The sequence below is a fragment of the Danio rerio genome, chromosome 6, assembly GCF_049306965.1.
Source record: "Danio rerio strain Tuebingen ecotype United States chromosome 6, GRCz12tu, whole genome shotgun sequence".
Taxonomy (NCBI): Eukaryota; Metazoa; Chordata; class Actinopteri; order Cypriniformes; family Danionidae; genus Danio; species Danio rerio.
Genome location: NC_133181.1, coordinates 14395383 through 14415630, shown reverse-complemented (window position 1 = coordinate 14415630; position 20248 = coordinate 14395383). Strand labels below are relative to the sequence as shown.

Genomic DNA, 20248 nt, shown 5'->3' with positions numbered 1-20248 from the left:
CATGTGCTTACATTAGAGACCTGCCCTTAGATCAGTCGAGATCTAATCAGTGCATTGAGTATCCCATTAAAAGTCTGCAAATCAGCATAACGGCTCCATGCCATGTGCGCATCATGCATGTGTGTGGGCAAGTCTGTTTGTGTCTGTATAAAGGGAGATGGAACGGGGGGAGTGAATGCAAATTGGCTAATGTTGCCTCGTTTTCTCCGATTTGCATCACAAATTCTGTCCCAGTAGTGTTGGCTTTTGCAGCCCAAGTCTCTTCAGTTCACCCTTTTCCAAGTGTTGGGCCCTTCTCCTGTGCTTTCATTTCAACCACCCAGACTGTTTGATTTCAGAGCCTTTCTCTCATTAATCATTCAGTCAAGCTTATTATCCCCAAAATGAGAGAACAAAAAGTGTAGCAGGAAAAAACACACACAAAGAATTGACAGAATGTTTCAGTTAGCCATCTCTGAAGGTTTGAATTAATTTGAATATAGTTTACTGTAAGTGTGTTTACTGCTTAATACATTCCATTTTTTGGTGTCTGATAAAAAATAAATTGGAAAAAAGTGTATTCACATAGTAAGTAAATGCGAGTTAAGTATATATAATGTATAAAAATGTGAAAATAATGAATATGAGGGGAATATGTTCAACATTCTGCATAACAAATATGTTTATGTATAAGGGAACAAACCTACTAACATTCTTATTAAATTTATTAGGGGTGGACACTATAGCGTTTCAGCATAGATATCACTATCTGCAATAGTTACATTATGCAATGAAATCTGCAGTTGAAGTCAGAATTATTACCCCCCCTCCCTGTTTTTTTTACCAATTTCTGTTTAATGGTGGGAAGATTTTTTCAACACATTTCTAAACATAATAGTTTTAATAATTAATTTCTAATAACTGATTTATTTTATCTTTGTCATGATGACAGTAGATAATATTTGACTAGATATTTTTCAAGACACTTCTATACAGCTTAAAGTGACATTTAAAGGCTTAACTAGGTTAATTAGCTTAACTAGGCAGGTTAGAGTAAATAGGCAAGTTATTGTATAACGATGGTTTGTTCTGTAGACTATAAAAAAATGAGCTTAAATGGGCTAATTATTTTGTCATTAAAATGGATTTTAAAAAAATAAAAACTACTTTTATTTAAGTCAAAATAAAACAAATAAGACTTTCTCCAGAAGAAAAAATATTATCAGACATACTGTGAACATTTCCTTGCTCTGTTAAAATCATTTGGGAAATATTTAAAAAATAAATTCAAGGGGGGGGGGGGGGGGGGGTAATAATTCTGTCTTCAACTGTAGATAAATACAGAACACATGTGATTTGTAGAGTCACTGCTAAGTTTAACTTAGGTTTCTAATGTGTCTTTTTGTAAGGCCTGTAAAATTTCAAGTGTTTAAAATATTTGGTCACAAATTAAAAGATTATGTTTGGAGGTGTAACAGATTAATTTTACTCATTATTTATACAGAATTGATACAATTTATGCATTTATGCTTTAGAGTTTTTGACTTGTTTCAAGTTCAAATATCTACACTTCAAAGCAAAAGTAATAATAATTTCAGTGATAATTTCACTTGTCACATTGGCAGATAATTTTGCTTGTTTGAATGAAAAACTATTAATTTTGATTTATTTCTTCTGAAGGTGTAAACAAAACCGTATTTTTACTTGATCTAAGAATTTTTGATATTTGGACTAGACACAAGACAAGGCAAAAGAAGAGAAGCATTTTTTGCATTGTGATTATTACATTTTAGACTCCCTCACATAGAGCTTTTCAAACCATCTTGTGAAACTGTAATCATATCACTCACAATATTTATCACAAAAAAAATAAATAAATATTGCAATATCAGATTTTCCAATATTGTACAGCCCCAAAGTTTTTAGCCATGTCCTGTTTGGCCATAAAGTGTACATTCTTCTCATTTAAAGATTAATTGATTAAATAAATTAGACATTATATTTGTAAGTGCATAAAATAGTTGAAGAAACATTGTTTCCTTGTCTTCTAAAAAATCTCTCACCTAAATTTTTACAATTTTCAACTGCCAAGAGATCATGAATGTAAGTGAAAAAATTGAAGTGTCATTGTAGTCTTTCCCTTTAGATGCCACAAACTTTGTGTGTCTTTAAATAGTAAAAACGTCTTGCTGACAAATGGGTAAAATCCAGTAGATTGATGGATATGATTCTTGTTCAGTATATTTGTTTGAATTTTTTTGATATATCTGAAGTTGTAACACTGCATGGTATTTTAGTGTGTAAAAAAGAAAGGGCTGAATGTGTGTATTTGCAATAGTCACATCACATCGCAGCATTTGATTATTTATTAAAGATTAAAGGATGAAAACATTATTAAATATTATTTTATATTTGTGTATAAAATTGTTTCTACAATGAGAACCATGTTATTTATGTTTAATTGCTATATTTCAATACTGTTAGACTCCCCCAAAAACCATAAAGCACTATGTATTTAACTTTTTTTTTTTGCTCTGTTGTTTTTGTATATGCATGTCATTTATTGTATCTTTTGCAGATGCAAAGAAGGGCTTGATCACCCCAGTTGATCTATTTAAAAAAAAAAAAACATTTTTTTTAAAAAAATGGTGACATTTTTTTCGTATTTAAATATATACAACATCAAAACAGAATATTGCAATATAAAATTTCCAATATTGTGCAGCCCTTAAATATATAGAAGTGATCATACAAAGTTTAATTGTATTTTTTTAATTGTACTAACATCTTGTTGACAAATGGGTATAATTTGTTGGATTGACAGATATGATTCTTGTTCTGTATATTTATTAAAAAATGTTGATATGTCAAAAATTGTTACATCGAATAGTAATTTAGTGGGTAAAAAATAAATGCTAGTCATTAGTAATGAACAATATAAAAATTTGGCATCGATATGGCAATGTATGTATTCTCAATGGTCACATCGCAGGATTTGATTATTTATTAAAGATTAAAGGATGAAGATATTATTAAAAATTATTTTATATTTGTGTATAAAATTGTTTCTACAATGAGAACCATGTTATTTATGTTTGATTGCTATATTTCAATACTGTTAAACTCCCTAGAAAACCATAAAGCACTGTTTGTTTAAGTTTTTTTATATATGCTTGTAAATTATTATATTTTATGTAGATGCTCTGCATAGAAAAAAAGTCTTAATGAATGAAATCTTTCCAAATAGAGCTCTTCAAACCATCTGGTGACATTATATTCATATAGTCATACACAGCAAAACAAAAAATTGCAATGTTAGATTTTTCCAAAATCGTGCAGCCCCATTAGCTATATTTTTGCTTAGAATTTATTTATTTTTTTGTTAAAACTCACATTTGAATATTTGGAGGAACATTTTAGGTCTGAAGTCTCTTGCAATCTTGAAGCATAATGATCAAGTGTGTAATATACAAGTAATAACAGCTATGGAGATATTTTCCTCTAAATATCATAAATGATAGAAGAAATAGTTTAAACTGGGCTTCCTTCACTAAATCGACATGTCTTAATGAGGCACTGTAATTCAAATTTCATTAGAGTAATACTTCTTTTTTTATTCTGATGATATTCTGTTTGCAGATATTGATATTCTGTGTGAACCATGACAAAAAGAGTGTTTCTGTGCTGAAGTTAAGGCTGTTGTTCAGACTGAAATGTTATGTTATGTTATTCACCTCTGCTTTTGACTTTTTGTTGTCATAAAGAATCATCTTTGGTGTCTCAGGAATTTACAAAATACTAGCTTTTCATCACTTTTTCGTTCACTGTGTTTTTGATAAACATGGTATGTGCAGTAGCATTTCCCATGCATGAGAAAGAACAACGCTCAATCTCTCTCTCTCTTCTTTCTCAGAACACTATGAACCTTCCTCCGGATAAAGTGAGGATCCTGAGACAGTATGACAATGAAAAGAAATGGGAGCTGATATGCGATCAGGTAAGAGAGTCTGTTTACAAGCAGCCTGCATTTTGAGTCTCTAAAAATAAAAGCCATAATTTATATAACCACTATTAACCCTATAACCACTAATTCATGTGATCTTTAAAGGGCCATGACCCCCCCCCCCCCCCCCCCCCCCATTTCAGTTCAAGTCTACCTCAGAATTTTTTCAAAAAATGTTTCATAATGGGCGTGCAGGGAGGAGTGGGCTTGGTCGACAGAGCAGAGGAGAATGAGGGGAGCAAACAACTGTTGCTGTCTCACAAAATAAGACTGTGAAAAGACCAACCCGGGCTCATTGTGGAAACGTAGCCCCGCGGACGTTTCTGCGGACCACGAAATACGTCCCGGGAGGTTCGTATTCAAGCAGTTTTTGTTTTCGCCGATCCGCGAGAGGCCGCTGTGCGCGCTTTTTCGCGTCTCCCCTTAACCCAAACGACAGTTTGCAAAAGCCGTCCAGGAAAAAAAAAACAAAAGCCCTCGTCTTTGATTTCGACCCCGTTTTCGGATCCCGCCGCATTCTTGCCCTTATTTTTTGGATTCTGTTTTTCATCTTACCTGATTTCTGGAACCGCTCTTCCCCGGACCCGATCCCGGTCGTCCCCGCGGCCGGCTCCTCCTCCTCTGTGCCTCCGCTCCGCCGACATAACGCTGCGAGCTAAGTGGACAAACTGGTAGCAGCGGGAAAGCCCTCCACTCGGAGGCGAGCCGTCGGCAGGCGAGCGCGAAGAGGAGGAGTGGAGCAGCGCCACACCGCCCCGCAGCGTTCACTTGAGAAAAACTAAACGCAGCCGTACATACCTCCGGCCACGTGAATCGCAGTCTCCAGAAACGTTCGCGGGGCTACGTTTCCAGAATGAGCTTGGGTTGGAAAAGACCTATGATTTTATAGTTTACAAAGTTAAAATGCAAACAAATAAACAGCAATTTAATGTCCTACTACATTTGTTATTTGTATTTTCATATACACATAACCACAATTTGTTATATCATGATAAAGATAATCATGTTTATATAAACAATATAAATGAGGACCTCTCTCCTCCTGAATCCCCGGGTCTGAATGCAGACACAGTGGATAGCAGTGCAGCAGGTCTCTTGCCATTTCTATTTCAACCAATAGCCCTGCTGGTAATCTGGAGGATTTTAAACATAGGTGAACACAGCAGCACGGATATAGGCAATGTGTCTGAATGGTAACTCAACTAATAAAAGACAAAGTTCGTCATTCCCCGATTTTCATACAGCTTTCCCGACATAAATGCATGCTGCAAACCAACAGCTTTGCTGTATCTGCCGTGACAGAATCGCAGGTAAAAACATACAACAAACCCTGTGGATCATGAAAAAAAACACATACGACCCATGCCATGCACGGACACAGTCTCACCCAGTCATTGGGTCTCACAGCTTAGCAGGTCTGCCTTGCGTTCGGAAAGCACGTGCAGGGTCTTTTTATAGGATAAGACAACTCTGCTATTAATAATGATGAGAAACCAACACGTCATCACTCCATTAGCAGACTTGCTCTATGTCACTGACTGCGTTTACATGGACACCAATAATTAGATTTTTAATATGATTAAGACAATATTCTGATTAAGAGTCTACCATGTAAACAGCGATTTTCGATGAATTAAATCAGATTAAGGCCATAATCGAACTAAAGAGATATCGAATTAAGACGTGTGGAGTACGCCGATATTAGCCGCACTCACCCACACACACACGTTTGACACTCTTTGCACCTACCGAGTCAGTTCAGACCATAGACCCCTGCATTGTGAAATGTTCTTCAATTAAGCCTACGGTATGAACTTCCATTAAAACAACTCTTTCAGCAGTTTAGTTGCATCCAATATCTTGTTTGTCATGGGGAGCATGCCTGAATGAAAGTGAAAGTGCCAAACTGCAGTTAAAGTCGACAAATTAATAATGAAACACCCGAAATTACATGAAACTCCGGAGGAAACACGGATAGCGCGGTGACGCAATTACGTTTATCTAAGTATCTGCTATAACATGTAAAACGGGATCATGAAAGAAACATTCAAAAACAACTCATGTAAAAACCTTAATCTTATTATTGTCTTAATTAGATTAAGGCAAATAATTAGATTACTGATGTTTATGTAAACGTCACTGATTTTGATGCCTCCCAAAAAATTATTTTAATCCCAGAAATTAGCTGACAAAAGCTCAAAATGATCGAGTTTTCACCACAATTAAAGCTGAGAGTTGCTAATGTTGTCTTAACTGATGCTCAACACACACAAATCTTTTAAAAAATTGTAAAAAAAAGTATTTGTCTTGAGGGTGTCTTGAACTTTTAAATGGCATGTTTAAAACAATGCTGACAAACCTGTTGTACACAATCTGCTTAGCTACTATGTGTCCTCATTTATGTTGTTAATATATACATAAATGTTTGTTGTTAGTAATACAATTAAAATTAAAAATTAACTAGGCTGATTTAGATTTACTTGATTACCCACACTGAAAAGTTTAAGCATCCCTCAATTATCGAGTAATATTTTTCTCATCACAATGAAAAAGTAAACTTAAAAGCATTAGTTTTTCTCAAAGTAATATTTTTACTTTAAACCAGGGGTTCTCAATCTCGGGCCTCGAGGTCCGGTGACCTGCAGATTTTAGCTCCAAACCCAATCAGACATACCTGTGCTAGCTAATAAAGCTCTTACTAGGCTCACTAGAAACACCCATGCAGGTATGTTGGGGCAAGTTTGAACTAAAATCTGCAGGACACCGAATCTCAAGGACCAAGTTTGAGAACCCCTGCTTTAAACCATCAGTTTTCATTTCACGTGACCACAGGAAAAACAGGTTCATTCAGTCTTTATGTATGTCCAATGTGAATTTGATGATCTTGTCTGACATTTATATCCATACTGAAAGCACCTGATAGTTTACCTATTTACCTATATATGATGTTATATGTATTTACTTTTAGTTTAGTCTAAAGTAAAACTTTACATGGATTTTAATTTAAAGTTGAACCAAAATAATTAAATTAGTTCACTGTCTATAAAGCAATGTTTTACTTTTGAGTCAATGCATTTTTTTTTCCTGGGTAAAATAAATATTTGGATTTTATTAAAATACATTTTTCATTTTTAACCAAGTCAAAACTATAATTTGAGTTTAATTTATAAGTTTAGATGTAACAAGTGGGATTATATTTTAATGTATTTAATGTTAAAAAAGACTCAAGTAAAAAATATATTTATTGTCAACAATAGTTTTACTTTGTGTGAATGTAATTTTTTTTCTTGAACACATTAGATATTTTTGATTTAGATGAAATAAAATTTTATTGTTTGAACCAAAGAAAAACTATAATTTAAGACGCAATAAAACACTTTTGTCAAATATCATGCTCCATAAAAACGCACATACAAGCTTTTAAATGAATTTTGTTTAAAGTTTCAGTAAACTATTCCAAAAATTCTTCTTTTGCTAAACTAAATACTCGGTCGATTTATTGTTTGGGGGCCAATTCTTACTATTAACTAACTGATATCTGACTTTTGTTTTAAACCTTTGTGTTATTATTTTTTGCTTGTTGATAGGAAGGAAATTTTCAATAATAAGGTAGTTTAGTTTAGGTATTGAGAATAATTAAGGCATCTAAATATGATCCTGCAGATTTTAGTTCGTTTTTTAATTGTATTATTATGTATTTTAGGATTAATACAAACCAATACACTAGTAATATGCATGTTAATAATCAGTATTAACTAGTGGGATTGGGTTTCAAAACTAAATTGCTTTTGATCTGAAAAGCCACCTTGGATCTAAAAAGCCAAAAAATGAAATTGTTTTTATTTGCTAAATATTGCTTTCTTAAGATCTTTAAGGTTACACATTTTAGTAACACTTTAAACTACTAATACACAATGTTAACTACTGACTTATTAAGATGTTGGTTGTTTATTAAAGTATGATTATTTTCTACATCCATAATAAGCAGCTAATTAATAGTTTATTGAGCAAAAAGTTTTAGTTGTTAATAGTGAGAATTATACCTTAAAATAAAGTGTGACTGAGATGTGATTATCTTTATTATGGTGTGAATAATAATAACACATTAAACAATTATTAACAACATAGATATGTTATTAATTAAATCGATAACTCTTTCACATGTTTATTTTTTAATTTTAGGAGGAGTAAAATTAGCTTTTCACCACCAGATGCATTCAGATCAGTCTAGTGTCATCCCAAAGTAGTTTGAGGGATTGGATTTGTACCAGCTTCAAATCCGTTTCGGACAGCATGTACACCTGCCCATCTCACAATCTGGTCAGAAAGAATGCATGAAGTGGCCAGGTATAAGCAATCCCTAATGCCCCATTTCCACTGAGTGGTACAGTACGGTATGGGTTGGTTCGGGTCACCTTTCTGAGGCTTGCGTTTCCACTGTCAAAAGGGTACCAATGGAGGTCATGATGTACGACAGAAAATTGAAGTCATTCTCGCTTGAGGAAATGTCAAAGTAAAGCTGTAGGGGTCTTTCATGTATCATATGAGAAGCACTTCTCACAAAACAGATGCTTTATACATATAAATACCTGTGTATAAATGTTCATGACTAACCTTTCCATGAACAGAATTTAATTATAACTGTAGATAAATGATAAAAACAGCCTACTGTAACGTCTGCAATTATAAATTACAATTAACATTATAAATGCAGCATATATGAACACATACAGCCCCTTAGAGTCTCTGATATGTTAGCAATTAATGTAAAACTACACTCAGCATACATTTAGTCTTTATTTAGCTTTAAAAACATGCAACGTATAGCTCACAGTCATTGCAAACCTCTCATCTGTATCTTTAATCTTCACCAGCACATGTAACCTGTTGTTAAAGTAATTTCATCATTCCGAGTTCATAATAGTCTAAAAGATTATGATAAAAGTTAAACCTGGCAGTTTGTTAATGTTTTAGGCTGCTGAAAGAATCATGTGCTCCTTTGATTTTTCACGCTTCGCTCTCTAGTTTGTCCATTTCTGAAAGGATTGGATGTCAGAGTCACTTCAATAAGAACGTGCACATTATTATCATCAGCTCAAGAAGTTTGTTATATCAAATATAGACGCGATCACGAGCTCTCTGAAGAAAGCGAAAACTGCGCGCACTTTTACAAAACAACAACAGGGCACGGCAGATTTTGTTCTTCTTGGCTTTGTGTCTGTGCATCAAGGCAACGACATGGTTTGTTTGAGCTCGGGGCATCCATGGCTCGTTATTATATGCATATAGTATTATGGTGTAATGTCTTAGCTGTCTATTTAAAACATGGCGGTTTATTGTTTTCATTCTGGCTAGCTCCACACTAGCTCGTGACATATATCTGTAACCAATCAGCGTTCAACTAAAGGCTGATTTATACTTCTGCGTCAAACTCCGGCGTATGCTACGGCGGTGACGCATAGCCCTTTGCCGTGGCCGTCAGCGTCACTGACGTGCACCTCTCAAAAAATGTAACTACACGTCGCAACAACGCGTAGCGCAAGCTCTGTGATTGGTCGGCTTGGTAGCGCTGACGAGTCTGGGCGGGACCGAGAGCCGCACGAATGGCGCAAGCGATTGTTTACAAGTGTGGAGTCCCGTGAAGGAGCTCCGGATGGAAAGTTTTGTTTTGTGTTTACCTCATAGTTAAAGTCGTTGCACGTCCACCGTTTCCTGCCTCAAAATGAGCGAGTTTGAGTTACTTGTACTACCAGGAAGTGTTCAGGAAACGCAAAACAGAAGCGAAGAAACTCGACACAGAGGAACATTTACACCTCACTGCCAACTAGCGTTTCGGAAGTGTTAATGCAGACCAACAGAGACAGTGCGCAGAAGTATAAATGCACAGCTGCGCGCGTTGCATGCACCGTGAGTTACGCCAGTCACTTGACGCAGAAGTATAAACCAGGCTTAAGCGTGTAGCTCCACCTTTTGGTACTCTTTCTCGTGTTTTGGTACCCTTTTGAAAGGGTGCCAAAAAAGTGGTACGGTTCGGTTCCGTACCGTACCTTACCACTCAGTGTAAAAAGGGTATCAAGGGTACCAAAAGGCGGAGCTAGACATGCAGCTGAACGCTATTGGTATACAGAGATACGTCATTCGCTCACGCACCAAGCCAGAATAAAAACAAAAGAACTGCTATGCTTTAAATACACAGCCGAAAGATTACACCGTAATATTTTAAAAGGAAAGGAACAAACGCAAGAGTGAAGTACGAAAAAAACAAAGGTGAAGCCGGAAAAAATGGCAAATGATGCGCCTGCAACCTAAAACAGGAACGAACTGCCATGTTCAACTATTATCATCACTTTTTGGACTATTATGAACTCAGTATGATGAAATTACTGTCTAACAAGAGGCTACACATGCTGCTGAGGATTAAAGACACATATGAGAGGTATGCACTGACTGTGGGCTATATTTTGTGCTGTTCAATTCAATTCAATTCAGCTTTATTTGTATAGCGCTTTTACAATGTAGATTGTGTCAAAGCAGCTTCACATAAATGGTCATAGTAACTGGAACAGTGTAGTTCAGGTTTTAGTGTTTAAGTTCAGTTCAGATCAGTTTAGCTCAGTTCAGTGTGATTTAAACATTACTGAGAGTTCAAACACTGAAGAGCAAATTCATCGATGCGTAGCTCTACCAATCCTGAACCATGCGAGGCAGTGGCGACAGCGGAGAGGGAAAAAAAACTTCACCTGATGGGAGTGAAGAAAAAAAAACTTGAGGGAACCAGACTCAGTTGGGCACGACCATTTTAATTTCTCCACTGGCCAAAAGTCTTGTGCAGAGCTTCATTCGTCGTGGTTTAGGCTGGAAGATGGCCTCAATGAAGACTCGTCTGTCCCTGGAGCGTCGCTGGAATCAGACTCATGTTCTCCACTCCCCACGACCATCAGCGCAGCAGCAGCTCAGGATATGGCCTGGTCCCGGATATGGAATCCTTGGGATCATCATGTCGCCGGTCTTGGATCCAATCAGTGACTCCGCATAATCTGAGGACCTCGGGATGAGTATCCCCAGGTGAAAATAGAGAATAAAGAGAATAATTAGCGTAGCTGCTGTTCATAGTGTATATAAGCAAGATGCAGAAGCCTGTGTGGAACCCGCTAGGTGATGCATTGAGTGTATGCTTTACTAAACAGATAGGTCTTTAATCTAGTTTTGAACTGGGAGAGTGTGTCTGAGCCTCGGACGTTATCAGGAAGGCTATTCCAGAGTGTAGGAGCCATGAAAGAAAAGGCTCGACCTCCTTTACTTGATTTTGCTATTCTAGGTACTACTGTTTTTGAATCTAAATAAGGACTAAATGTATGATGTGTGTAGTTTTTCTGTAATTGGTTACATATCGGAGACTGTAAGGGGCTGTATGTGTTCATATATGCTGCATTTATTTTTATTTCATATAATTGCAGATGTTACGGTAGGCTATTTCTCACTGTCATTGATCTGCAGTTACAATCAAATTATGCTCATAGAAAATTTAGTAATAAACATTTAGTTATCAACATTAAGTATTTGTGTATAAAGGATCTGTTTAGTGAGAAGTGCTTCTCATGTGAAATGTGAATGACCCGTACAGCTTTACTGTAGATGTTTCCTCGAGTAAAAATGACGTCGTCTGAAACTTTCTGTCGTACACCACACCCACCAAAAGAGTACCATTGGTACCCTTTTAACAGTGGAAATGCAAGCCTAATAAAGGTGACCCATACCGACCTGTACCGTACCTTGCTGTACCACTTTAGACACGCCCTCTGTCATGCGTTGATCCTGAAGTCATATGTGAATCGTGCGTAGTCCAACATTCTACTGTGGATAGATTTTTATCCAACTGAGAAAAGACAATAAATACTGTATGATCTTGGATGGGCTAGATCTGATTTCTCCCATATCCTCACTAATTATATTTCTAAACAAGAACGTTTAAACTGCCTTTTCTAATTCAGATCATGATCCTTCTCTGTCAAAGGCCAAATGTCAAAGCTAACATAAAGCACATTTATTTCTCTGTCAGTGTTTTTGACGTGAAAGATGTTATAATACCTATAAGCCTGCATAACCTCAAATTATAATTGAGCGCAGATATATAATCACCCTGAAGTGTATATACACAGAGGCAAGTTGCTTTATGATAATAGAAACACCATGTAGACAGATTCTTTATTATTACATTCTCTACATCCACCCTAACATGTCACCATGACTACACTGACGTAAGAGAAGGAGAGCATGGCTGACTGTGGAAATGTTTGTTGAGGTGAAAGCGTGTGAAATGTCTGCTGTCTAAATAATGAATGATTATATCTCAGTGATCATTTGAAGACCAAAATGTGGTTCAGACGTTACCGGGGGGGAAAAAACTAGGTTTTATGAGGAGTTTAATGATTGTGATTTAGATCAGAGGATAGCTGAGCAGAAAAGGAGGTTTGCTTAGTTAATGTTTTATGTTGGGGAGGGGATTGAACTTGTTTCAAGAGGGTATTAAATATAAATAATTGAAATGTAACATATTTTGTCTTTCTAACAGGAACGGTTCCAAGTGAAGAATCCTCCCCATACATATATCCAGAAACTTAGAAGCTTTCTGGACCCTGCTGTCACCAGAAAGGTGAGTTTCTTTGTTTATGCTCATTTTGTCTGCTATATTAATGAGCTAATATTTAAAGTACCAGAAAAGCTCTTGCTTTTCTGCAAGGTATAATTATATTAACCTTTAATTGGGTGAATAACCATATATGGTATATTTTTAAATCATCAAAGTTCAGAAGCCTTGTTATAGTCCCCAGTAACACTCCAGAATTTTCCAATTAATGCCCTTTGCTAAAGTGATCATGCTGTTATTGATAATAATAATAATAATAATAATAATAACAATATTTTATTTATAACGTGCTTTTCAAAAACCCAAAGTGCTTACAAGAAAGTAAAAACACTAAAGCACAGTAAACAATAAAAAAATCCAATAAAAAACACAGTAAGAATAAAAGATATCAAAAATTAAAAACAGACCTAAAACGATGAGTTTTAAGTAGCTTTTTATAAGTGTCCAATGAACCGGCATTCCTAATGTTAGTGGGAAGAGCATTCCACAGTATGTGAGCACGGAAAGAGAATGCCCCAAGAGAACGTAGGTCCCAAGGCAGAGCGTCCCAATGTAACCTGGAGCAGAACCATGAACGCTTTATATGTTAAAATCATTCATTCATTCATTCATTTTCTTGTCGGCTTAGTCCCTTTATTAATCCGGGGTTGCCACAGCGGAATGAACCGCCAACTTATCCAGCAATTTTTTACGCAGCAGATGCCCTTCCAGCCGCAACCCATCTCTGGGAAAATGTTAAAATCAATGTCTTAAAATCAATAAGAGACTTGACGGGGAGCCAGTGAAGCTGTTGGAGTATAGGAGTGATGTGCGACCGAGACGATGTATGTGTCAACACACGTGCAAAAGAACTTTGGATGTATTGCAAAATTTTGAGAGAATTTGCTGGTAACCCTCCGAACAAGGAATTGCAAAAAACCAAGCGAGACGTGATAAAAGCATGGACGAGTCATTCAGCATCAGGCCTCAAGAGGAAAGGATGTAAGCGGGCTATATTACGAAGATGATAAAAGGCCGTTTTAGTTACATGTTTAAAATGAGGCTTCAGACTGAAGCTGGTATTATACTCGCGCCTGGCGTCGCATCGCGTACCTCCGCTGACTGCGCGCTCCCCTCGCAAAACTGCAGAGGCTTTTATACTCGCCGCATTCGCCGTTGTGATATTCTTTAAAACGACAGGGGGCGGTCAAAAGAAACCCACCTTAAAATCAGACAGATAAACAGAGAAGTAGGAAATTTCCGGAAGTACGGCATATCATAATGTCGTTCAATATTTTCAGACTAATTATTTGTATTGTTTTTATAAATTATTTTAATGATTATAAGCATTTTTATAACCTTTAAGATTTTTTAAATCAAACTTTGATGCATCACTTGCTTTTGTCCATATCTCTGACAGTTTTACCTTTTAAAGTTTATTACAATATTAATCACAAGAAAACATGAGTTGCTCTACAAATATATTTTTATTATGGCAGGGATTAAAGCAAAAAATAAAAAGTACACTTACTAAAAAACTACAGATGTATTACAAATACGATCCAATAACATACGTTAGTGTAAAAGCTATGACTGGTGGAAAAACATATTCTGTAATTGTGTACCCGGGTCTCCACTTTTGCTATGATTTCTTTAGGCATAAACAAACTTATCTCTCAGTTTTTTGTTTTTTTTTTTTCAATTTTTTTAACATAAACTTTCCTCCTTTCCCACTGCTGTTTTTATTTCTAGCAAATAATTATTGGTCATCACTTGCTTTTGTTTATATCTCAGACAGTTAACCTATTACAATTTATTAAAGTATTAATGACAACAGAACATGAGTTGCTCTACAAATAAATGTTTTATTATCGCAAAAATAAAAGCAAAAAAAAACACACTTACTAAAAAATACAGATTATTTTAGAATTAGCCCGCTCCACAATTCACACATTACTGTCTGGCTAGCTTCTGTCCTATTCTTATGCTAAAAAGGCAGTTATGGTCCAACATTCCTGACCATTATCAACAATAAAGCCCAGAGAAACAGGGCATCAGTATATCTGTTCCTTTCCAGTTATCAAACATAATTTTGTGACTTCATTATAGTTTTGTAACTATTAAATTGTTTTTAATACAAAATTAAACAAAATACATCAGTGCAAAACCTATGACTGGTGGAAAATTATATTCTGTAATTGTGTACATTTTGCCATGGCTTCTTTTGATTTTAATAAACTTATTCTTCAGGTTTTTCCAAACCTTTTAACAAAAACTTTCTCCTTTCCCATGGCTGTTGAAATTTCTAGCCAAGAATTATTGATTATCTGGTTATCTCTCTGATCACGAGTCATAAGATGTGTGTTCAGTCCTACTGTTTCGCATAAAATCTCTTCAAAGTGTTTCATATTCAACTCAAACCAGTTGCAGCGCCGCGCGCACTCTGTGCTCAAGTCTCAAAAAATGCCCGACACACCACCAGCCAAAATCATGCAGCGCGCACCCAAAGCGAACCTCCACAAAATCCGCAATGACGTCACATTCGCGCACTCAAGCGAACAAGCGGACACGTCGAGTATAAACAAGGCTTAAGCTGAGAGTCCAGGAAAACACCGAGATTACGCACCTGCAGAGATGGTGATAAGATAGACCCATCACCTCTTGACGTTAGAAGGAGTGCCAACCAATAAAATCTCTGTTTTAGAACTATTCAGTTTAAGATAATTATGTTGCATCCAAGCTTTAATTTCAGTTAAGCAAGCGTTAAGCGATGACATTGATGCTGATGAATTGGGAGAAGTGACAATGATTAAAATGATATCTAATCCCAAATTTAAGAGGTGTTGTCACGTTTTTCTCAAGCGAAAATGACGTTGACTGAAACTTTCTGTCGTACACCACGCCCACCAAAAGAGTACCATTGGTACCATTTTAATTCACCATTTTAATTTTAATTTGGTACCAATTTAAACGCAAGCCTGATAAAGGTGACCCGTACTGTACCGTACTGTACCAGTCAGTGGAAACGGGCCATATGACCAGATCAGTTACAGCAGAGTAGTCTTTCTGAAAGGTAGAGTTTGTAGAGTCTGGATTAAAAAGATGCTGCTGCAGTGTACATTATATTATAAATGTGTTTATGTAATACAAATATACAAGTATTTTTTAATCTTGGATAAATACGAACCAATTGTAGGATCCTCCTATACAAAATTATAAACTTTTCAGTAGCTTAATAATTACGAGCACTTCTGGAAAGACACTTGAGACTTTGACATATAGTATGTATGACACGTATATGTAAAAGACATCCTAATGAATTATGTATGCAAAGAAATCTGACTATGCATGGCACTTAGCATGCAGAATGGCAATTGCAACAAAGAAACGTCTCCTGCATATTTTACAACTCCTAAGTAATCACAGAAACACCAGCCTCTTAAATTTAATGTCCCATCCAGAAGAACTTATTTAATTTAAAACTGCACTTGTATTGTGCTTGCATAATACTATCAAAATAAAACTAATTAATGTAGATGTTTTCAAATTGGGGTTGCAGAGGGTGCCAAGAGGGTGCAAGTAGGAGGTCGCAACATTTAAGAAGAAGGAATGAGGGTTGGGCGAACCAATTTGGCATTGTTCGATGTCTAATGTAATACATTGCGATGGACGATGTAATCGTTAAACACAAGTGTCGATGTAGATAGTTTTCATTCTAAAATGGCATTTTAAAACCAAGATGTATTAGTGTAAACAGGACCTAAGTTTGTATTTTTCGCAAGCAGGTTGCTTTTGCGATGGGGTGGGGCGTAGTATCGCGATGCCGGCTCAGCATCGTGATGTCTATCGGCCATCTATCGACCCAACCCTAGAAGGAATAGTGTTAGTGCTGATTTAATGAACGGAATAAAATGTAGGCTTAAAGTTTTCTAGAAGTTGGACATGTGGGACTTCAGTTTTTTTAAATTAATGGGATTGATTATCCAAAAATGAAATGCATCAACTCACTGTTTATTAACCTTTCAGTGGTTCCAAACTTTGAGTTTCTTTTTTTTCTGTTGGACATAAATATATATTTTGAATTATGTTGGAGACTGGTAGGAATTGATATCCATAGTATGAAAATACTATAGAAGTCAATATCAAGCAATTTTCAGTATTCTTTGAATATTTTCTTCTGTCAATTGAAGAAAGAACTAAAGAATAAGTTTGGAACAAGTGTATGATGAATAATTGATAAAAGACATTTATTTTTGGGTACAGGATCGCTACTTGCGTTACAGTACTGCAGTAGCATTTCAAAAATGTATCATTTACACACATTTATCATTTAACAAAGTAGTAAAAAATTATTTCTGAAGTCTTATTAATGAGTCATAATGCAGTAATGTACTTAAAACAAATCTGAGGAACACGCTGGTTAGTCAATTTGAATACAAGCCAATGTAAATTTGATTTCATTTTTTTTGGTTTTTGGACTTGTCTAAGCAACGTTTACGGAAAACTGCAACAACCACACTTTTGCTTTTCATATTTAATGCTGTATATCTGCTTGCTTCAATGTTTTTATTTTAAATTCATAAGAATAAAAAGATGCTGTTGTGAGCATATTAGGGCCTTTATTTATATAAAAAGTCCAGCGTGTATTTTTAAGGCTTGGTTGTGTTTATGGGGTGCAAAGCAAAGTGTGCTTATGCTTCATTTTTTCACATTATTTTTTCATTCACCTTACTTTGATTATATACTGCACTCAGCTGACATAAAAACAACCACCATATTTCCTAGTTCCTCTGAAGGCTCGCCCTCAAGAGGCTTTGATTGGTCAGCTAAAATAATGTGCTGTGCCTCTGCTATGTAAATACTGTCAATCGGTGTAACTGTTAGCCGTAATAGTTTGAGCCTGAATCAGACAGAAAACGAAGAGGACACTAAACCATATGCCTGCTCTCTAAAATAAAATCTGACAAGTCTCTTCCATATATATTCGGAATAAGCATTTGTAAGTAATTTGAAATGGTCACATATCTTTTGCGAGTTTGTTATTTGAGATGTAAAATGCAGAGAAAAGGGCCGAATACAGTAACACTGCAGCACTGGTGAAGATTGTGGGTGTTCACAGCAGTTTGATGGATAAAAAATAATTAGTAGCTAAATTGTTAGCTGTACCAAACAGCATTTTTGTTGTTTACATCCTTGTTTACATCGTAGCTACAACATAGATTTAACGCTAGACACTTTGGATCAATTTTAACAAAAAAAAACAAAAAAAAAACAGGTTGTGGCTCACAATCCACAGCTTCATCTATTATGGTTGGAGCTGCTCCATCTTTGAGGAGTTTTTAGCCGATTCCAGCACTGAACTGAGAGAGATTCTGGAAGCTGTCCTCTGTCAAATACTAGAGCTTTATCTTTTTTTTATTCTCTGGAACATAATTATAATTAAATTGCAAGCACTTCTCTCTTTGTGTCGTGTCATTTGGAAGCCCAAATACAGAAACAGAAGAAGCTCTGTGGAAATAGCAGTGTTTGGGCACCTATAAAGCTTTCTCTGATATAACATTACAGCGCATCTGCCCACGCCCCTTTGCTGCTCAGGGTGTATGCAGTAACCTGAAGGGTTTATAATCTTATTAACCTGGATGCATTTTTTGTAGTCCCCAAACTTTGTTTGCTGTAGGTTTTGCTAAGCTAACTCTGTAAAAGCCAATGTCTACATTTGCATTGAACTTTGAGCGTATTACATTCAGAGATGTTGTTTATGTTTACACAGCTACATTACACATCAACTAAAGTTTAAAATATGATATCGTAGTGAACCACCCTTTTAAATTTACAAAGGGGTTCCATCAAAAGAGATTAATCACATTCATGCCATACAAATGTTTGAAAATCCAGGGTCACATTTAGCCTTATACATTTGATGAACCCAGCTATTATTATTTTGCCCCCAGTGAAGTTCATGTTTGCTCAAACATAAACATTACTTCATCTTTTTTACACAGAAATTTAGGAGACGAGTTCAGGAGTCAACTCAGGTGCTCAGAGAGCTGGAGATATCTCTTAGGACTAATCACATCGGGTGAGCCAACATACACATCACACAGAACTGTGAAAGGTTTCTTTTGAATTACTCAATCAGGAAAACTATTAAATGCTTTGTTTTACATTTAGGTGGGTGAGAGAGTTTCTCAATGAGGAGAACAAAGGGCTCGATGTGCTGGTGGAGTACCTGTCGTTTGCCCAGTATGCTGTCACGTAAGTAGCTCCTTTTCTTGTCAGTATTGATTTTTGTCATACCTGCTCTCTCTTTGTTTTCGCTTGCCATCTCAGAACACATTGAAATCTGTAGGGGTTGTCACAACAGTTGACTTTTGTTGCCAAAATATTGTCAACCCTGCTCGCTTGTGTTGTTTCTGACTAATAAAGAGGAGTGATGAGTTATGTTTGCCTCATTTAGCTCTGACGGAGGGTTTGGTGGGTGGGAATGTGAAAGGTGTATTTTAAGTGCATTGCGCAGACAAGATGGAAAACAGTGATGTATGAAACTCTTGTAATGTGATTATTTAGTTTGATTGAATTCGTTGTGTCTGAAATAGTACTTAAAACATATTAAAGGGTCACGAAACACCAAAACACATTTTTTGAGCTGTTGACAGTTGTATATGTGTCCCACACTGCTAAAAACACTTTTAGGACACCTATATTTTACTAAAAAGTGTACATTTTTGTTTTTGCGTTATTTCAAGCAAATTCGTACTTCCGGTTTGAAACGATTTTTTGAAGCTGCGTCACGGTCATGACATAATAGCCTGTATTCCAGCGTGCATACTGGGTGTCTGTGCCAGAGTGCGTCTTATAACGTCTTACAGTGTGATGCATTAATGCATGAGTAAGGCTTGGTTCAAACCAATCAGCGCGCTCTATTGTGCAACTTTATTAATATTCATTACTGTCACAGTGTTTAGACGACAGAGACGCCACGTTGTGTTGGCAAAACAAGCGTGAAGTGTTGCTTTTATAGTTTGCTGCAGTTAAGTTTTGTTTTCATTTTCTCTCTGTGAGAGCTCATCTGGAGTCACGTGTGGATTAACAGTGTACGCGACGCTCGACAACAATAACTTACGTGTCTAAGGAGGATTATTGTTTACCTGAGAGCTGTTCTCATCTGCAAACGCAGAGATCCGGATTCGCTTGTAGTCTTCTCTTAATAAAGACGAGGCTCTAGTTGCTGGTGATTGTCCTGTCTCTACAGATTTGGTAAGTGAGCGACCAGTGCTCTTTGTTTAATCAGTTTGTTCGTATCGAACTAAGTTAACTATTGCACTGAGTGTAAACATGTTAGCACCACAACCAAACTTTAACCTCGTGTAGGGTTTTTACCGCATTTTGTGACCGGAATAAACACACGCGGCTTTCTGACGCTACCTGCCGTGTGCATCTAAGTTTCCGGAAAATGCTGAGGTTTTTTTTCACTCATTCGCCGTGCGGTCTCAAACATTGCATGAAAAATACACGCTTAGAGCAGTTCCTCGAATCAAATATCTCGTTTGACGCGAGGGGCATGAATGAATTCCCTGAATGAAAGAGCCAAACTGCTGTTAAAGTCCAACATTTAATAATTTGGCAAATAATTCGACTAC

The 20248-nt window shown here is 36.3% G+C and overlaps 2 protein-coding genes across 7 annotated transcripts in view; one reads left to right on the top strand and one right to left on the bottom strand.

Moving 5' to 3' along the window:
• asic4b (acid-sensing (proton-gated) ion channel family member 4b) overlaps positions 1 to 20248 on the bottom strand; it is a 750743-nt gene that overhangs the window by 243554 nt on the left and 486941 nt on the right. The gene's annotated exons all lie outside the window — the stretch shown is intronic.
• fmnl2b (formin-like 2b) overlaps positions 1 to 20248 on the top strand; it is a 59153-nt gene that overhangs the window by 3203 nt on the left and 35702 nt on the right. For all 6 annotated transcript variants that reach the window (XM_009302260.5, XM_009302262.5, XM_005165857.6 and 3 more), the window contains exons 2-5: positions 3893 to 3976; positions 12555 to 12635; positions 18611 to 18687; positions 18780 to 18863. In XM_009302260.5, the coding sequence (XP_009300535.1) occupies positions 3893 to 3976; positions 12555 to 12635; positions 18611 to 18687; positions 18780 to 18863 (326 nt within the window). The remainder of the gene's footprint in view (positions 1 to 3892; positions 3977 to 12554; positions 12636 to 18610; positions 18688 to 18779; positions 18864 to 20248) is intronic.